This window comes from Apteryx rowi, unplaced genomic scaffold (genome assembly GCF_003343035.1).
Source record: "Apteryx rowi isolate R43461 unplaced genomic scaffold, aptRow1 scaffold_429, whole genome shotgun sequence".
NCBI lineage: Eukaryota > Metazoa > Chordata > Aves > Apterygiformes > Apterygidae > Apteryx > Apteryx rowi.
The window spans coordinates 271,296-289,264 of record NW_020450682.1 but is presented as its reverse complement, the minus strand read 5'-3'; the positions used below and the strand labels follow the sequence as shown (position 1 = coordinate 289,264).

At 39.3% G+C, this 17,969-nt stretch overlaps 1 protein-coding gene across 1 annotated transcript in view; it reads left to right on the top strand.

Annotated features, from left to right (window-relative positions):
* ARFGEF3 (ARFGEF family member 3) overlaps nt 1–17,483 on the top strand; it is a 94,216-nt gene extending 76,733 nt beyond the window's left edge. The window contains exons 25-34 of the mRNA XM_026076224.1: nt 1,623–1,726; nt 2,973–3,117; nt 6,302–6,430; nt 6,992–7,168; nt 7,704–7,818; nt 9,091–9,193; nt 9,841–9,972; nt 11,656–11,786; nt 15,406–16,636; nt 17,292–17,483. Coding sequence (XP_025932009.1) covers nt 1,623–1,726; nt 2,973–3,117; nt 6,302–6,430; nt 6,992–7,168; nt 7,704–7,818; nt 9,091–9,193; nt 9,841–9,972; nt 11,656–11,786; nt 15,406–16,636; nt 17,292–17,483 — 2,459 coding nt within the window. The remainder of the gene's footprint in view (nt 1–1,622; nt 1,727–2,972; nt 3,118–6,301; nt 6,431–6,991; nt 7,169–7,703; nt 7,819–9,090; nt 9,194–9,840; nt 9,973–11,655; nt 11,787–15,405; nt 16,637–17,291) is intronic.
* The last annotated feature ends 486 nt before the right edge of the window (nt 17,484–17,969 follow it).

The window sequence follows — 17,969 nt, the reverse complement described above, 5'->3', positions numbered from 1 at the left end:
CATCGCAGATAACAACAGTCTATCGCCATGATTAATCTTTCCATCGTCTTACTGAGGGCAGTAGAGATCAGGAGTGTCAAGTCAAGGTGACCCGGCAAAAGGAATTGTGGTGCTTCGCCAAACTTCAGAACAAAGGCGAATGCTGTTGGGTCTTTCTGCCCCTTGTTCACATTCCCTTGCCTGCCTTGATCATTGGAATTTGACACTTTTTCTTAAGGAGAAAATTGATGCCACAGTTTATGTAAATTGCAAAATTTCTAATGGGCAGTAAAATGAGACTTTTTTTTCCTTGTGTGTATATTATTACAACGTAGGCTGAAGATCCACAGAGATATTTAGATTTGCAAGCAACTTCCTTTAATTTAAATGAAGTACCTAACTGCAGTGGGATTTGATCATTATCATTAATCCTGTCCCATTACATTATTTCACCATTAATTTCAACAGGGGCAGAATTCAACTTGTGATGACAGACCAGAATTGTAATTATTACTACTTTAATGAAAGAAATAAAATTGCATGTGCAGAACCAGTAGAGGGAACTCATGTCCCTTCACGGGACTTAAAAGCCAGTCTTATTCTTGTTTAGGTTTCTTATTCATGAGATAAGTCTGTCCCCTTTGTGGTTACAAGTCCAACAGCAAGGACTTTTTTGTGTTAAAGGTATTAGGACTGTAGGACTTTAGTACTGAAACATAGCAAATGTACTACCGTTTACATGCATTTTAAGGAAAAACAAAAGGATTCAAACTATAGTGGCTGATTTGGCCAATCTCAATAGTAGAGAAGACTATAAAATACATTATGGAGGGAATAATTAAGGGTATGGAAAATGCAAAGAAATGGAGTAAAAGAAGAATAAAGTGGGATTTAATAGCAGTGGATCATATTAATCTTGTTTTTCTTGTGAGAAGAGTAGATTATTGAGGCAGTAAAATCTTAATGCATGAAGACATTTAGTAAAGCTTCAGATTTGGCACTAAATGGGAAGTATGTGGTTAAACTTGGATAAATGGGTATGAGCCAAGAATTCTCAGTTGGGCAAAACATTGGCTGAGAGGGAAGGAAAGCAGATTGTGCTGAAGGGGAAAATACCGGAGTGAATGGAGTTATCCAGGGAGGAGGTCTGCAACAGGAGGTCTTGGAACTGATCCGCTTATTTAATATGCCTACTGAAGCTGACCTAAAAGTAGGAGTTTGCTGATGCCACAGGGTTAGAAGTACCTATGGTATTGACACACTAAATCCTGAGGATGTATCTTACAGTTGAAACTGTGATCCTCAAAATGGATCCAAGCCTGGATTAAAAACAGCGAAAGGAGATTTTGTAGTACAAAATACAAAGTCATATATTTAAGGAGTAAAAGGAAGAACTTCTGCTAGAATAAATTTCCAGGGTAGTGGAGTGCAAATGAGTAGAAAAGCCTGGATATAAACTGTGACCCATATTAATGTATCATTTTTATGAGCATCATCTAGTTACCATCTAATAAGATCAGACAAAGGATGTTTTCTGGTCTCTCTGTCCAGATATTAGGGCATAACTGAATGTAAAAGAGCTATTAATTCTGTGTGTGTTGCTTTTCTTCTGTCCCTCCTGATGCTGCCTTTCCCATCCCCAGGGGAAGCAGATTGTAAGGAGATGGGTGACTGTGTGCCAGGATCAGGATCCACATCTACAGACTTGTGCCTTCCCGCGCTTGATTACCTCAGGAGATGTTCTCAGGTACGCTGAATGATATCATACAGATACTAACGTGGCCTAGAAAACAGTGCTGACCTTTCAGGCTTTGCATCGATGATTAGATAGTTGTGTGATCACAGCAAATGTGCAGTAAGCCTAATGGTAATATCCTGCACTGCCAGATGGAAAGTGGCAGTCTGAGGGACTATCATACTCTCCAGGCAAGCTAACAGTAGGAAAACTCAGGAAATAAAAGCACTCAGACCTGAGGAGCATGTGGGAAAAGCAGACCATAAAGAATGTAAATGTTCAAAACCTGATACTTACAGATTCAGAGTTAAATTAATTCTTACTTAAACAGTTGCTGTAAACAGTGCTGGGAATTCTGGAAGGAAAAGAGAAAAAGGGTTGAGAATTCTCTTTTTTTTTAAGGAGAGCAATGGGTTACACCCTCTGAAACACAGCAGCAGTTATCTGTACCACAAAAATATATCTGAAGCACAGGGCAAATCTCTGACAATTAGAATGCTGACATGTTTCCTGTAATCTCCATGCTCGCAGCACAGATTATTATCCAGGGTTATTAGGACATTTTTTGTCTGACTTATATGATAATGTTTTTTGTATTTCTGCAGTATCTGCAGGTCTTTGTGTTGGATCCAGGCCATGTTTTTTCTAGGTACTATACAAATGCATAACAAGGATGTTCCCATAGCAGAAAGACTTACCATCTCAAACAGAGATAACAGGTGGATTTGGTACACGGACTGGGAAAGAAGAAAAGAATAAGGCAGTATCACTCAGCAAAATAAACAGAAGACATAACACACTGTACTTGCTATCCTCACCTTAAAGCATTTAGTGAATATACGATGTATATTCTATGTATACACTATGTGTATTACATTACCCTTCCTCATCCTTACAAACCCAGTGGAAGAGAACATGTTCTCCTTTCTAAAAGAAGCCATTTTTATCTTGTTATATGTTTTAATTTATCTGTAGAAGAAGAAAAGAGATGACTTAAAAAGAAATCTTATCTGTATATGGCAAATACATGGTTTATTTTAAAAAGGCCTGCCTAAGAAATAAAGTACTGAGCTCATCTCTATTTGTAGCAYTTGTCTTTCCCAAATGACAGAGGGAGCACTGCTCCTTTCCCAAAATCTATGAGGACTGTAATATTACTTTCATAGCTTTTATTTTAATTTAATTTAATTTTATGTATCTGTGTAGGATGTTACAGCCTTTGCACACTTTCCCCACATTTTTTTCTCTTTTTTTTCAGTTGTTAGCCAAAATCTATAAAATGCCCTTGAAACCCATCTTCCTCAGTGGCCGGCTGGCTAACTTGCCCCGAAGAGTGCAGGAACAATCAGCCAGCAGTGAGGATGGTATTGAGTGCATCCTTTCTGACTTTGATGATGACACTGGTAAGTGAACTGAAAGCAGTAACTGTGACTACATGTGATGACACAGAGGAATTAATCAATTGCTTTTTCCACACGTCACTGTAAATTTTGACAGTTACTGAAAGCAAACAAAGAGGGGAAAAACTTTTTATAGTTTATTGTCTCTCTGTTTTCTACAAATATACACAGCTTGGAAGCTAGGTATAGTAAGGTGTTTCCTGTCTCAGCAGCAGTTACAGTGTTTGCAGCCTAACTTTAAATAAACCAGTTAGCAGTATATGAGCATGTGTGTTCAGGTCATTTCACCTCCTTTATGTTGAAAGATGGAGCTCATATATGAGAAAAATACAGCCCTTTTCTTGGGAAAAGGTAATAATATTTTAATTATCCTGACCTTCATAATATAAACAGCATATATTTCTGAGAGCTAGCACAAAAATACTTTCTGGACCATGGCAGCATTAAAGGAGTGAAAAACTTTTAAGTTTGGTATGGGCAGACCTGTATTTAACAGAAAAAAAAAGTGTTGAGTTGTAYGGTGTTGAATGTTTGTTTAAGGAAGTTTCTAAATTTATGTCCTGTGGTTTATTGGGCTAAATGGTGCTGTATTTCCAAAGTCCATCAAAAGCACTACAACCTCCAGAAAAACAAGCAGCACTTGTCTTCTAATTGTTTGTGTGGCATATACAGGTTGTGGATTAAACAGGCCTTTGATGGACCCCAGAACTAGCTCTGCATGGAGCCAACCAGTGCAAGAATGCAGACTAACTTACTTCTTGACTATGATGGCTTTTGGAAGTGGTACAGTTGCTTTTGAACAGCATCTGAACTATTGAGCTGTTTAGACCCAGCTGCCTCTGTGAAGTACCAGCTCCAACTATACAGAAACCAGGCTGACTCCATGCAGAGTCATTCAGGTGCCTCACCAGCATAATTCTTGGTACCTCTTTCATCGAGGCTTTTCCATCACCTTGATTATCCTGCTACCCCAGATAAGGGAGGTAAAAGCTGCTCTCTGAAAAAAGCAAACTACAGGTCCTAGGACCCTCAGATTTATTCTGCTCTGCCAGGGCTTGAGAACACCATTTTGATATGAAGACTTTCCATTTTATTTTCAAAAGGATCCTACATGATATGCAGAGTTGAAAAGCTGAATATCTACTCAGAGCCTCTGAAGTATTATACCTGCCACTGCTTCCCCCAGACTACAAGAAATGAAGTTACTGTCACTATTAAACATTCCAGTAGTAAACTACCTTTGGCTTATTAAAATGTAACCATCTAGCCCTGTATTACACCACAGTTTAAGATAAGCTGTATATTTTAAGCTGTCTGTTATATAAACACACACACACACACACACACACACACAAATATATATACCTATACACATATATATGTCACAATATGTTTACATGTTGGATACGTAACCTTGATCATCTTCAGACTACCACATTTCCTCTCAGCCCATTTTAGGACTAGCCAGTTTCACAAAATTTAAAACAAAGTTTGACTTTCTTCTTTTTTTGATTTTTTTTTTTGTTTTTTGTTTGTTTGTTTGTTTTTGTTTGTTTGTTTTTCTCTGTCTGGAAGTTTTAGGATGTTCGTCTGGCATGTGGGAGACCCAAGTGACTTGAAGTCTCTGCTTTGAATCAGGCTTGATACTTGATCTAAGGTCTCCTCACTTGAGGTGAGCTCTGCTCACCTACTGCTCTGGAGTGGCTCTATCAGCCTGTTTCTGGTTGCAACTACAGATGCCACCCTGCAGCAAAGAAACTTTCCTGATCTGATTCTTATCAGAACTAACCACTGAAACTTCCCCCCATTCTTATTTAGCTGATAAAGATGACAAAATAGTGCTAGGTAAACTAACTTTACAGAGACAAAACACAGTGTTTCCCCTGGCGCTCCAGTCTTGAAAGTCACTATCAAGATGGGACAAAATGTTTTACCCTACTTTGCCATGCAGCGTGCAGTGTATTTTCATAGTGTATTTGGTTCCATGCCACACCATTCATACAGATGTTTCTAAAAGATAATCAGTTCTTCCAGATTTGAAGATATCCAGATTTAGTGCTGAGTAGGTAATATTTTTTCCTTATTTAAAAGGATAATTGAAGTCTATATAGCTCTAAACAATGGTACAATACCTACTGAGCACACCCTGTGGAAGTGGTGTGAATAAAGAAATCATCGACCCAGTCAGTGAGTCACTCTGTTTTCTGTGGTTTCCAGGAAGACTCTTGCAGATGACAAATTCTATCTCTCAGTACATCTTAAACAAAGCTGCCTCACAGCTTTTTTTATTGCTCTTGGAACATAATTAACCATCAAACATCATGCAGACACAAACTACATTAGCATGCCTACAAGTGGTAGAGAAAATGGCCTTATTAGTGAACTGAAGTAAAATCCTTTTTAGCCTAATATGGGTCTATTACCCATAGCCTTCTAAGGAGACTTATCTCAAGAACACCACTATATATTGCAGGAGTATTGCAAGTTTAATATGCAAGATCGTCGTAAGTCATTGATGATATCATGGGAAACTAGCAAGTGCGTAGTGATCTGTAAAAAATCAGATGGCAGCAGTTCCTAATTACTTTCAAAATTGTCTTGAAAATTAGCTGTATCTCATAATCTTCTAGGGGGTTGCTAATGTATTTATAAACTCTCAATACCACCTCTATCCAAATTGCTGTTCTGATAGTTGTCCATCTCTGCCAGTATTAATATTTAACACTCTTCTTTCTGTGACCACCTTGTGAGTCATTAATACTGTTCAGTTCTAGGTGCTGAATATGGCCAGTTGAATTATGGCTAGTCACCTTAAAATCGCTGTCTAAGAGCATGACCAAAGCAGGTACAAACCATTCTGGGCAAAATTTGCAATACTAGTGAGATGCGTAATATGCCCATTTAAAAAAAAAAAAAAAAAAAGAGAGAGGGCAGACATGCAAGGTTAAACAGACTGGACTAATGCAACTGGAAAACTAGGAAAGAGAAAAGAGACCATCCTTTCAAAAATTAGTATTGCTCTCCACCATTACACAGCAATAATGAATGTGGATGAATTAAGAGCAAGAACCCATGATCTTTAATCAATTAATTTCTTAGCCTCACTCATTTTCTGAGGGTAAGTTCCACCTGTTGTCAATGCAATATTCTCATCTGTGCCTTTTAATCTTTGTTTCCTTCCTTGTAGGCCTTATCAATGTCTGGATTATTCTGCTAGAAGAATTAACAACTGCTATATCCAACTGTCCCCGCCAGCACCAGCCTCCCACTCTGGATCTGCTCTTTGAATTGCTGAGGGATGTTGCCAAGACACCTGGTAATGAAAGGACTTGATAAAATGTGAGCTAGCAGAGCTCTGATCAACCCTCTTAGAATCCAAAATCATTTCTGTAAACTGCATTACCCATGCTGGAGCTGCACAGAGACATCCTCAGATAGAAACAGATCCTCTCAGAGCGTGGTCTGTGGTTACAGTTAGCCCATTCTTTTATGTTGACAGAAGACACCTTGTATGTTGGAGTCCTATATGCACAAATAAAGAAGTGCAGTACTCTATCAATGCCCTAGCCACGTAAAATGTTTGTATGGTATCCAGGAAATCCTAAAAGAAAGTGATATAGTCCTGTAGTCCCCCTAGGCAACACAGCAGGTAAACAGTTAGGTAAATGTTCATATACTAGCTCATAATCAAGTAAATCCAAAACTACTGCTCCTCTCTCATCCTGCAAAAAGAGTCTCAAAACCTGCTTTCTTTAGCATCACATACCCCTGGCCTCAAGCCTGGAACAACTTATCAAATTTACTTTGCATGTAGACTTTATAGGCAAAGATATGCAACCTTCACTGTGTTTTTTTGTTTTGTTTTGTTTTTTTTAAGGCCCAGGATTTGGCATTTATGCAGTTGTACATCTTCTTCTTCCTACAATGTCCCTTTGGCTCCATCGCAGTCATGGTGACCATTCTTACTGGGATGTGGCATCTGCTAATTTCAAGCATGCCATTGGCCTTTCCTGTGAACTAGTAGTGGAGCACATTCAAAGTTTCATACACTCAGGTATGTCATCTCACTATCACTTCTAATGACAGTCATCAGTGGCATGTTACTGAATAGCTACTAGGGGAGATGGTTTCACTGCTTTTTGGTTGCTCAAGCATTTGAAGAGGAGGGTTGAGAATTTTCATTTGGTGCTTTTTTTACTGGGTTTAGAGGGGTTTAAAATCATGAAAAAATGTAGCTTGGAAAGGACCTATGAATGTTTTTTAGTCCATTCTCCTATTCATTTATATTATACTTTCCAAAAGAATGTTAGTAGGACTTTGATGATAAAGGACTAGAGTAGTCAGAAACAGAAATGAACAGAACTTCTCCAGTATCATTTAAGAGCAAACATTTTATAATGTTAACCTCAAAAGAACTGTTCTCATTTCAGTTTGATGTACATTTCAAAACTGACCCATAGCGATAGCTGCATAAAAAGAGTTGTTTTAGCAAAGTCTCTGGATAGCAATAAGTGTAGCAAGAATGTTTGTCTCTAAATATTAATGCAAAGGCAATAATGTTAAAACCAGTCCTTGTCTTTTCCTTATAGATATTGGTTATGAAAATATGATCAATACTATGCTAAAAGATCTTTTCAAGTTGCTGGTGGCCTGTGTAGCAGAACCAACAGAAATAATTTCCAGAGTTGGCTGCTCTTGTATCAGGTAACAATCTCTTTACTCTGTTAGCATATTCAAAGCAGATGTCTTTACATCTCAAATCTTTGAAGAACTTGTGGACTGATTAAGTTGTCTAACATTTCAAAAGAAGTCTGCAATATATCTGCCTCTTGTTATTTGAATGCTGAATTTTAGACTTACCAGCCTTTTCTCGCTGTTTTCTGTCAGCTTTAGAAGCTGTAATTTTAGGAACTCCTCTGTGTATCATTCCCATAAAAAGCATTTGTACATTACCTATATACAGTTAGCAAATAATTAATCCTTAGGAAAAATAAGCAAGGAGCTTTCTGTTGGAATTCATAGGTGTTTAGTTGTAATTAATCCCTTTCACAGTGTCACGGGGGTGAAGTGGGGGGAGAGAAGGTTATTGGTTATTAGTTAACAGATTTATTGAAGATGGTCATACAGTGTAGTCATAGCAAGCAAATCTTACTGCCCATTTGTTAGTGCCCGAGTCTYGGTTWCTTACCACTCCAACGGTTTCTTGTCAGAGGTTCTCTTAACTCCAGGGGAGTAACCTTGAGAGGCATCCCAGCTCAAGGGGAGATTCACCACCGCGCAGCCTGCTGCTGTGCAGGAGAGCTCAATGGGCTCTAGGCTGYAGCGCTATTTATGGGCACGGAGTTTGACTCATGGTCCTATAATATTTGGTGTGGAGATATACCCTTTTTGCTGATCTCATGTTGTGTTGGGGAAAATATACCTTTTTGCTGATCTCATGCCCATTTCTGGCCTCACCAGTTGCAACCAGTATCACCTAGTTCGTCCTGGTCAGCCCTGGACACAGTCAGTTATTTGCGGTCAGCTGGGGCCTGAGATAAGGTGTTTGTGTGKGGGGGGGATAGTTGTGCTTCACGACACTTTGGGCCTGAGATGGGGAGGGTAGTTGCACTCTGCCACACTTTGGGCCTGAGATGTGTGTGTGTGTGCGCGCGCGCGCGGGGGGTAGTTGCGTTCCGTCACACACAGTCTTCAGGTTGTTTTTACAGTCACAGTCAAAATAAGTACTGCAATATACTTCTACAATGTTTGGCTCTTTTCCTGGAGAGATGATACTTAGAAAAAGAAAAAAAATCTGTCAAAAAATAGTGTAATTACAGAAAAGGGGTCAGAGTAACAACTGGCAAATCTGAGGAGACAGGAGATAGGTACTGAGTGGCCTCTTCTTCTTCTGTTTTCAACCTTCTCCCATTACAAATGAGAACTGTCTAGCTCTTTCTTGAATGTGATAATGTTTTTCTGTATCCTTGCTTGCAGGTATGTGTTAGTGACAGCAGGACCTGTTTTTACTGAAGAGATGTGGAGGCTTGCATGTTGTGCCTTGCAGGATGCATTCTCTGCCACTCTGGAGCCAGTAAAGGTAAATTGCCTTTCTGCTGAGATTCAAAATGTAACCACATTGATTAGACTCACTAACATTTGACAAGTTGCCTCTTTTTTTTTTTTTTTTTTTTTAAGACAAGCTTTGTTTACACAGCCAGGAAAAAGAGCTTAAGGAATATGTGGTATTTTTTATTATTTTGTCAATTCACTTACAACGAAAGGTGTTGCATCAACAACAGAGACTGAAATCTGTTTTTCTAAACATGTACAGACAGCACTAGTCACTAACAGTCCAGACTTTCAAGTTGTCCTGTCAGCATGAAATCAGGAGAGTTAAGTAGGTGAAAACTTAGCTTTTGATCCAGTTCTCCCTCTGGATTGACTAAAGCTAGATGGAAAATCAACAGCTGCTTACTTGATCATGTTACTGCATATTCTATATAGATTATCTCTCAACTCTTCTCATATCTTTCTCATAATAAAAAATCCTGTTAATTCATCACAGGCTGGACTATCTAAGAGTTGTAATGCACTTGCATCAAATGCTAAATAGCTGGAGGCAGGCTGATGATAATGAGACAGATCATTTTGAATCTTGTAATACATGTGAACAGGATGGACAACTCTACAGTTGCTGACTTAATTTAACGCACAGTGAAAGTCTGATGTTGTGTCTCTCTATAGAACCTGTTGGGCTATTTCCACAGTGGTTCTGAAAGCTTTAGTGGAGATGCCTGTGAAGTGAAGGTGGCAGCCCCCTCCCTCTCACCAAGTGCTGAAGCTGAATACTGGAGAATCAGAGCCATGGCACAGCAGGTACTGACTGCTTTTCGGGGAAGGCCAGAGCAGCTTCCCTCCTTGTTAGTACTGTATACAAGGAGCTAAACAAACTTTGGGCTTCTCCTTATGAAAGTTCTTGGGAATAACAAATAAGGGGTCTGAAGAAAGTGTCCTTCCACAGCAACATTGTTACTGGCAGCTAAGAAAACTGCTCCCCTGCCACTTCCCCATGGAGGCCTTGTGCAGCTCAATAAAAAGTAGCACTTTCTGGTTGATATTTTTTTGTACCTTGCCCTCTAGCTGACAAGGCAACACCTGTACATCTTGCCCACAGCCTTCCTCACAAACCCTATGTGCAAGTCTGAGCAGATTTCCTCGTCACCAGACTAACATTTTTTTGTCTAATGGTAGTAGTAAGAAAAAGTAATAAACTAGAAAAATCTTTAAAAGTGCCACCCTGTAAAGTTGGAATTAGGCCTGACTAGGGGAGGGGGAAAATACGAATGTGTTACCTGATCAGACTGATTTTAAGCCCATTGAGTAATATAGCTTAAAAAGAAATAGGCAACACTAGCATACATCAGCAGAGATATTTCTGATAGAGAAAGGGAAGTATTAGTGTCACTGTGAGTCCTCATCTAGAATATCATACGTTTCTGATTATTCAAGAAAGGTAAATTTGAAGGGCAAAAAATGCACTAGAACAGAGACTGGTAGGAAACTAGAAAGACTAGGTTTGCTCAGCCTATCAAAGCAGGGTTTGAGGGGAAATGCAGTCTTATGTAAATACTTGGGTATAGATGGCAGAGAAGGAAAAGAGTTACTGAAAACTAGAAGATAATCTTGGCATTGAACAACTGATATAAAACTGACCACTAACTCCTAATCAGCAAAGCAAGCCCTGAGATGACTTTCTCAGGGTTCTTTTGACACTGTATTATGAACTGCAGTGGAGGTTGGTCAGTTTATGAAAATGGTTATATAAAACAAATTCCTTGAAATCCAGCAAGTCTGATGACCCACAGCATACCTTAAAACTGTGAATACTATGTGACCATTTCAGCATGGGAAAGTGGTTGGATTAAAAGAGCCAATAAATGTTTGATGTCAGTTTCTGACTTGATTAATCGTACCCTGATGCTGCTCGAAAATCCCAGAGATACAAACCAGGATTTGTGAACACCTCAGTGAAATCCTTCTCAGTGGGGATTTGACACAACTACTAAGTTAGAAAAAAAAAAGCCGTAGCAACGGAGAGTTGTTTCCCCATTTGCCTCTCAAATAATTGCAAGTTAGGTATCTGCTGTCTCTTTGTGGCTGAAAATAATCCTTCCAACAACCAACCTTTCTAGGTAGAACAGGCTAACTACGCTAACAGCTCCTTGTCTCCACTATACATGATATTTTCAGATAGTAGCATAAAGTCATCAGAAAGCTTGTTTTGACATTTGATATTATGACTTATACAAGTTCAAAGAAAGAGATGTCTGTCCTTCCCGCTGTGTTCTATTGAGTGTCTGGAGGTAGTCCAGAGTGCTGAGGCTGTTTACCAAAGCAGCATGCTCCCAGGAAGGTTTGCCTGGAGATACCTTAATTCCCTCTGGCACTGTAAATTAAGCCATCGTAACAGATTTTCCACAGAAATCCTATTGTTGGGCCCTGCTTAGSATTCGGTGCAAGTGCTAACCTGATTGTTCTCTGTGCTGTGATGTTTTCCAGGTCTTCATGTTGGAAACCCAGTGCTCCCCAAAGACTCCTAGCAACAAGGAAGGGTTTGAACATGCCCAGTCTTGTGTGCTCATCATTGACCTGCCGCCAGATAAGAAACCAAATGGTCATACCCAGAGAAGGTAAAATATCTTCCCAGGAAAATGCTGTGTAGTTAAAAGCAAGATAAAAACACTGTTAGGCTGACATAGATGCGAACAGAGCATGGCAAACCATGTCTCTCTACAGGTTTCACCATAAAAATGGAATATACAGATCAAATAAAATTGTGACATAGGAGACATCAGTTTACCTACCCTCTGCTGTCCAGATGTTCCCATGATCATGCACTGGTGAACAGGCATGTTCAAGAGCTATTCCAGTTACAGACAGGCCATTTCTACACACTGTTATCTGTGTCATGGTCCATAATGTGGACAAATACCTGAAGGATACATAGGGTCACACAAAGCCTTTGAGTAAAGGAAATACAGATGAAATTAAGAAAACAATTTTTCATAGGAAATATCAGGAAAATCTTTCCAATATTGATATTCTTTTCTTTAAGAAGTATAGTACAAATATCATTTTAAAGAAAGCTTTGGAAGTACTGTTACGTTTGGAATGATATCTGGCAAATGAAATAATGTCTGCTTCAATAATGGTGTTTTAAATTCGGTATTACTAAGAAGGTAGGAAAAGTTAAAAGGTAAAACAGAGCAGTATAAATTGAAGAGGCCACATCCAAAGCTATAAAATCGTCAAGATACTGACCTAGGGAACTTTCTTTTTGCTTGATATTTATTTATTTTTATGGAAATCCTTCTCTGTGTTACCACCTCAGAAGCCCATGTGTTTGCATGACACTTAATCTGATCCTGTCAAAGGACATTTCTTTTTGCTTACACTTGGTTGTTTGACCAACTACGATAACAACATGAACAGAGCCAAGAATTGGAGTTCTGCATTCAGGGCTTGTTTTTGTATTGCAAGGTATGTAATACAGGGCATTAAATGATCTTTTATTAGATACCAAACCTGCTTCTGTACCACTTTAGGTCTCCTCATTCAAAGTTAAATATTGCATGCAAGAAGGAGCCAGAATTTTGTGGTCCTTTTTGGATGGACAGGAAGAAAAACCATGCAAGAAGTCTCACTTCTTATACAGCTGTGCAGAAGTTTCCCCCAAGAGCAAGTGCTCTGTTGTCCTGCTTTCAGAGAACAGGCTCCTGAACAGGGGCTAGGAAAGGCTGGGATCCCAGTGTCATCCTTTCCTTCTTGGTGGGAAAAAATCTGCTCTGTCCTAAAGGTTCACAGATCTCCTTTGTTATAATGAATGCAAAGCAAAAGACTGGAATACTCTCCTCCATGGCACATATGCCATGAAGTTGAACAGGCTGCATTTATAAAGGTAGCATGGGTCATGTTTTTCTTTAAACAAATGAAGAAAGCATGCTTGCAATTAATAGAAACTCTGAATGCTCTAACAGTGCTGTTCTTGCTCTTTGTCTAAACAACTGAAAAAAGTGTACTTGCTGATAGGGAAATGTTTCCCCAACAACATTCATATTTTACAGAAACAAGGCTCAGAATTTGACTGTGCAACTGTTTTTAATATTATTTGCTACAGCAGTGCAGCACTGCATGCCAGGCTTGCATGCTAATAACTGTAGCCTTTAAAAGGGGCTTGCTTTAACGCTAGTGGTGTTTCACTTTTCCCTTTTTGCTTTTGTTTCCTTAATGCTGCATCGTTTCACAGGAAGCTGGGGTAAGGAAGCTTTTCTTCTTCCTACAACATAATCATATTTTCAGTTTCAAACTACAGGCAAAATAAGAAAATACTATCCTTAACCAGCACTAGCATCATGCATTTTCACCTATAGTTCCTTGCTAGTTTCTTTTGGAATTGAGCAGTACTTTAAACTGTTTTTGTAAATTGCCTTTATGGCTATTACAAGGAAAGCAGATCTCACCCATTGTGATCCTGCTTTTGGAACAGGATTAGTCTCTTAAAATCAATGCAAGCACTCATTTAACTTTATGCATGCTCTTAAGTGGTTTTCTGAGTCACGGCCTCTAATGATTTTTACATCAGACATCCCCAGTAAAAAGCTCCAGCATAAGTATTAATCATCAAGTTTTTAACATTGTCAGCAATTAAGACTATAAGTTTTACTGATGTATTGGCACTGACAGCTAGTGTCATGGTAAGTGAACTGGCATAGATAAGTGCAGGACTTTTTTTTTTTTTTTTTTTTTTAATCTGGACCATTTGTGTGGTTTTAGAAGTCAGTTAGCATAAGGCAAAATTGTGAGTTAAAAATACCTTTTCTTCTGGATTTTTTTTAGTAAATATCAGTGTTGCAGTCTCAAAATTGATTTTCAACAGAATTTCTCAGAAGAAATCCAGAAAAAAAATTAAACATTGTTTTAGCACTTTAAACAACTTTCAAAAGTGTTTTCAATAAAAGTAGAATTTTTGCTACAAAAAAATTAAATGCCTACAACTGAACATCTCATGTTCGTGAAGGTTTACTTTCATTTAAACCTAAAACTTCAGTATTGCAAGCAAGCTGAAAAGTCTCTTCCTCACTTGGTAGTAGTGCTGATTAAAATCTGTGACCTATCATAGTTCCCTAGAATCAAAACAAGTATTACTATGTGTACCAGAGCATCTGCTCCACTTATCACAACTGTAATTTTATGATTTTTTTTAAATGCCTAGAGATAAGTTTCACAGTTTGTAATTTTTAATCCATGAGATACCAGTGTCTTGCTTTAATAACAATCCTGTCCACTCCTCCTTCCTAGCCTCCCTGCCTGTAAGTCTCTCAATATTACTTACTAGTGAATTGCCTTAAAACCTTGGCTGGGGGAATTTGACATTCCTGGGTTCCGTGTACAAATCAGAAGTCAGTGAGATCTAGAACAATTAGCAAAAAATCTCTTAACAGGAGCAGGGCTAAGATCACCCAATATCACATGTGAGAAACAGTGTTAGGAATAGGTATTTCCACAGTAGGATCTCAGTCTTCAAGCTCAAGTCTCAACAGAAACAATGAAGTATGCCTTCATCAAGACTTTAGCTTCTTTGCATGCTCCATTGCATTGCTGGTGTTTTTGTACATGGATTTTATTTGGTTGGTTCATTGGAGTTTTGTATTTTAGTTTTAAGAGATGCCACTGATGTTATTGGAAATGGAAACCAAGTGGTACACCAGCTTAGACCTCAATAGGAAGGTTAAGGTTTGCTGAAAAGGCACTGGAGGAGTTTCAGGGATGTTTCAACACAGCCAAAGTTTAGCAACAAAAAAAGAAAATATAGTCAGGGATCGATGGCAGAAGTGCTGCATAACTTGTGTGTTAACAAATTTCTCAATTACAACAGTCTGAAATATTGAGAGTGCATGCATCTGCCATGAAACTGAAAGAATATTTAATCTCTCCATGTCTGACATCTCTGGAGAAGAGGAATAGAATTATTATAGAACTTGGTTTTCATAACTCCTCTGCTCAAGTTCCATTAGTGTGCTTGCTGTGGAGAGTTATCTTTTCTTAACTCATAGAAGTGTCTTCCCACATAGGAAAGTATTTGAAGGAGTAGCCCAAGGACTTTGTCTTCCTCTACTTTTTTGAAACAGGGCTGGAAAAATTGGGCCTTTCTTGTGCTATCTTGCATGTGAGATTCTAAAATATGAAGTATTCTTACACTTCTGGTATAATCACAACATTTTTTTTCCTTCCCATGCTTGGTTTATCAAGTATTCCTTTCAGAACAATAGTAGTGAGCTTGCTGTCCCACCAAGTACTACTCCAGAATTTATATGACATCTTACTGGAAGAATTTGCGAAAGGCCCCTCTCACTTGGAGGAGAAAATGACAATACAAGTACCAGAAAACAAGTTGGCTGGTTTTCTGAGGTACATCTCCATGCAAAACTTGGCTGTCATCTTTGACTTACTGCTGGACTCATATCGAACAGCCAGAGAGTTTGACACCAGACCTGGGTTAAAATGTTTGCTGAAAAAAGTGTCTGGCATTAGTGGAGCTGCCAACTTGTATCGCCAGTCAGCAATGAGCTTCAACATCTACTTCCATGCTTTGGTTTGTGCAATCCTGATGAATCAGGAGAACATCACTGCAGACCAAGTGAAGAAGATCCTGTTTGAAGATGATGAGAGAAGCACAGACTCCTCACAGCAGTGTTCTTCAGAAGATGAAGACATTTTTGAAGAAACTGCCCAAGTTAGTCCTCCCCGAGGGAAGGAGAAGAGACAATGGAGGGCTCGAATACCATCTCTGAGTGTACAACCTGTCAGCAATGCGGACTGGGGCTGGCTAATCAAGCGGCTTCATAAGCTCTGCGTGGAACTGTGCAACAACTACATCCAGATGCATCTGGATCTGGAGAATAATATAGAGGAGCCTCCAGTGTTCAAGGGTGACCCTTTCTTCATTTTACCATCCTTTCACTCAGAAGCCTCCACCCCATCAACAGGAGGGCAGTCTGGGAAAGACACACCCTCTGAAGATGACAGGAGTCAAATCAGGGACCAGCTGGGAGACATCCTGACACCCAGAAGAGGGAGTGGAGAAATGCTGCTGCTACCCCCACCCCTAAGTCCTAAACCAGAGAAAAAAGAGCAAACCAGGAAAAAAGAATGGTGGGAAAGCGCTGGCAACAAGATCTACACCATAGCCACTGACAAAACTATCTCCAAGCTCATGACTGAATACAAGAAAAGAAAACAGCAACAGGCCATGACATCCTTCACCAAAGAGGGCAAAGTGGAAAAGAAAGGGGAGTTCCTGGGCTCAAGAGGGCAGGATTCACCCATACTCCAACGGCCACAACATCTTATAGACCAGGGTCAAATGAGGCATTCCTTCAGTGCTGGCCCAGAGATCCTGAGACAAGAGAAGCGACCACGCTCTGGATCCACAGTCAGTTCCCTGAATATATCTATTCGAGATGCTGAGGCCCAGATACAGGTAGGACACACTTGTACAATAGTAATAATAATTTAAAAGATACTTCTAAATGTTTTTCTATTTCTTTTATTAGAATGATTATAATCTCTTTGTTAAAACATTCCCCTCATGATCAAGACTGAATATTTCCAGAAGCTGGCACTGATAAAAGCCTAAGTCTGTCATATTAAAAAACAGCCTTCAGCAAAGCGTTATGAGGCACATACCAGTACAGCTTTGAAGAGTGCTTCTGTGACTGGAGCCAAAGCTGCATTTTTCTAAGAACTAACAACCTACAGTGACACTGATTGCTTACTGTTAAGGGCTCTATCCCACTTAAGCCTTTTGAAAACATGAGGGTGCTTGTCACAATGCTCTTGTATTTAAGTTTTCTGTTAATGCTATAGCAGAAATATTGGATTCTGTTGCTAAACAGACTTGATACTTGAATGTCCAAGTGAACAAATCGGTGAAAGCATCAAACTTTGAAATCTTTGTTCACTGTGGGATAAGTAATAGACAGAGGAAGATGAGCATGATACCTGCAATATAAAGTCAGACAGTGACTTAAAGTACTGAATGTGAACTAGAAAGGTGCAATAAAAATAAAATGAATATGCCAGCATTACTCTGTCCTGAGTCTGTAACAACAAGATGTCTTAATATCTTTATTTAGGCATGGACCAACATGGTGTTGACAGTTCTCAACCAGATTCAGGCCCTGCCAGACCAAACATTCACAGCCCTCCAGCCAGCCGTGTTCCCCTGTATCAGTCAGCTGACTTGCCATGTGACAGATATCCGCGTCCGCCAGGCCGTGCGGGAATGGCTGGGAAGAGTGGGCCGGGTTTACGATATCATCATTTAAATTAGCTGTGCTCTGTTGCAAAGGGAAGAAGACATCAAAAGTATACAGCAAAGAAGTATCTGGGGTTCATTAATTGCCTAGTTGTTGGTGATAAATTATGAAACAATGAGCTTGTCAACGTATATCCTCTATCTACGTGAGACTGTGTCCATCACTCACACTAACACAGAAGGTGAAGCAGGATTGTTCATGGGGTTTTGCGGTGGCCCCAGAACCCAGAAACTGCAGGTAAAACAGGCTGGTTYCTAAAGTAATACAGTTCAGTAGCCTTCATTTTAATTTGAATTTGTAATAGTGGGAGCCACATTAAACTGCAGGTGAAGTTTCACATTTGCACTTAGCTGTGGATGCAACTGTTTTCTTGCCTTTTGACATCCAGATAAAGGTGAGGCTATAGCAGAAGTAAAAAACATTACACTTGCTTAGGGTAAATTTTTCCCCTCAGAAATTAGCATGAGAGAGGAAATCCAAATAAAGGTTATTGTA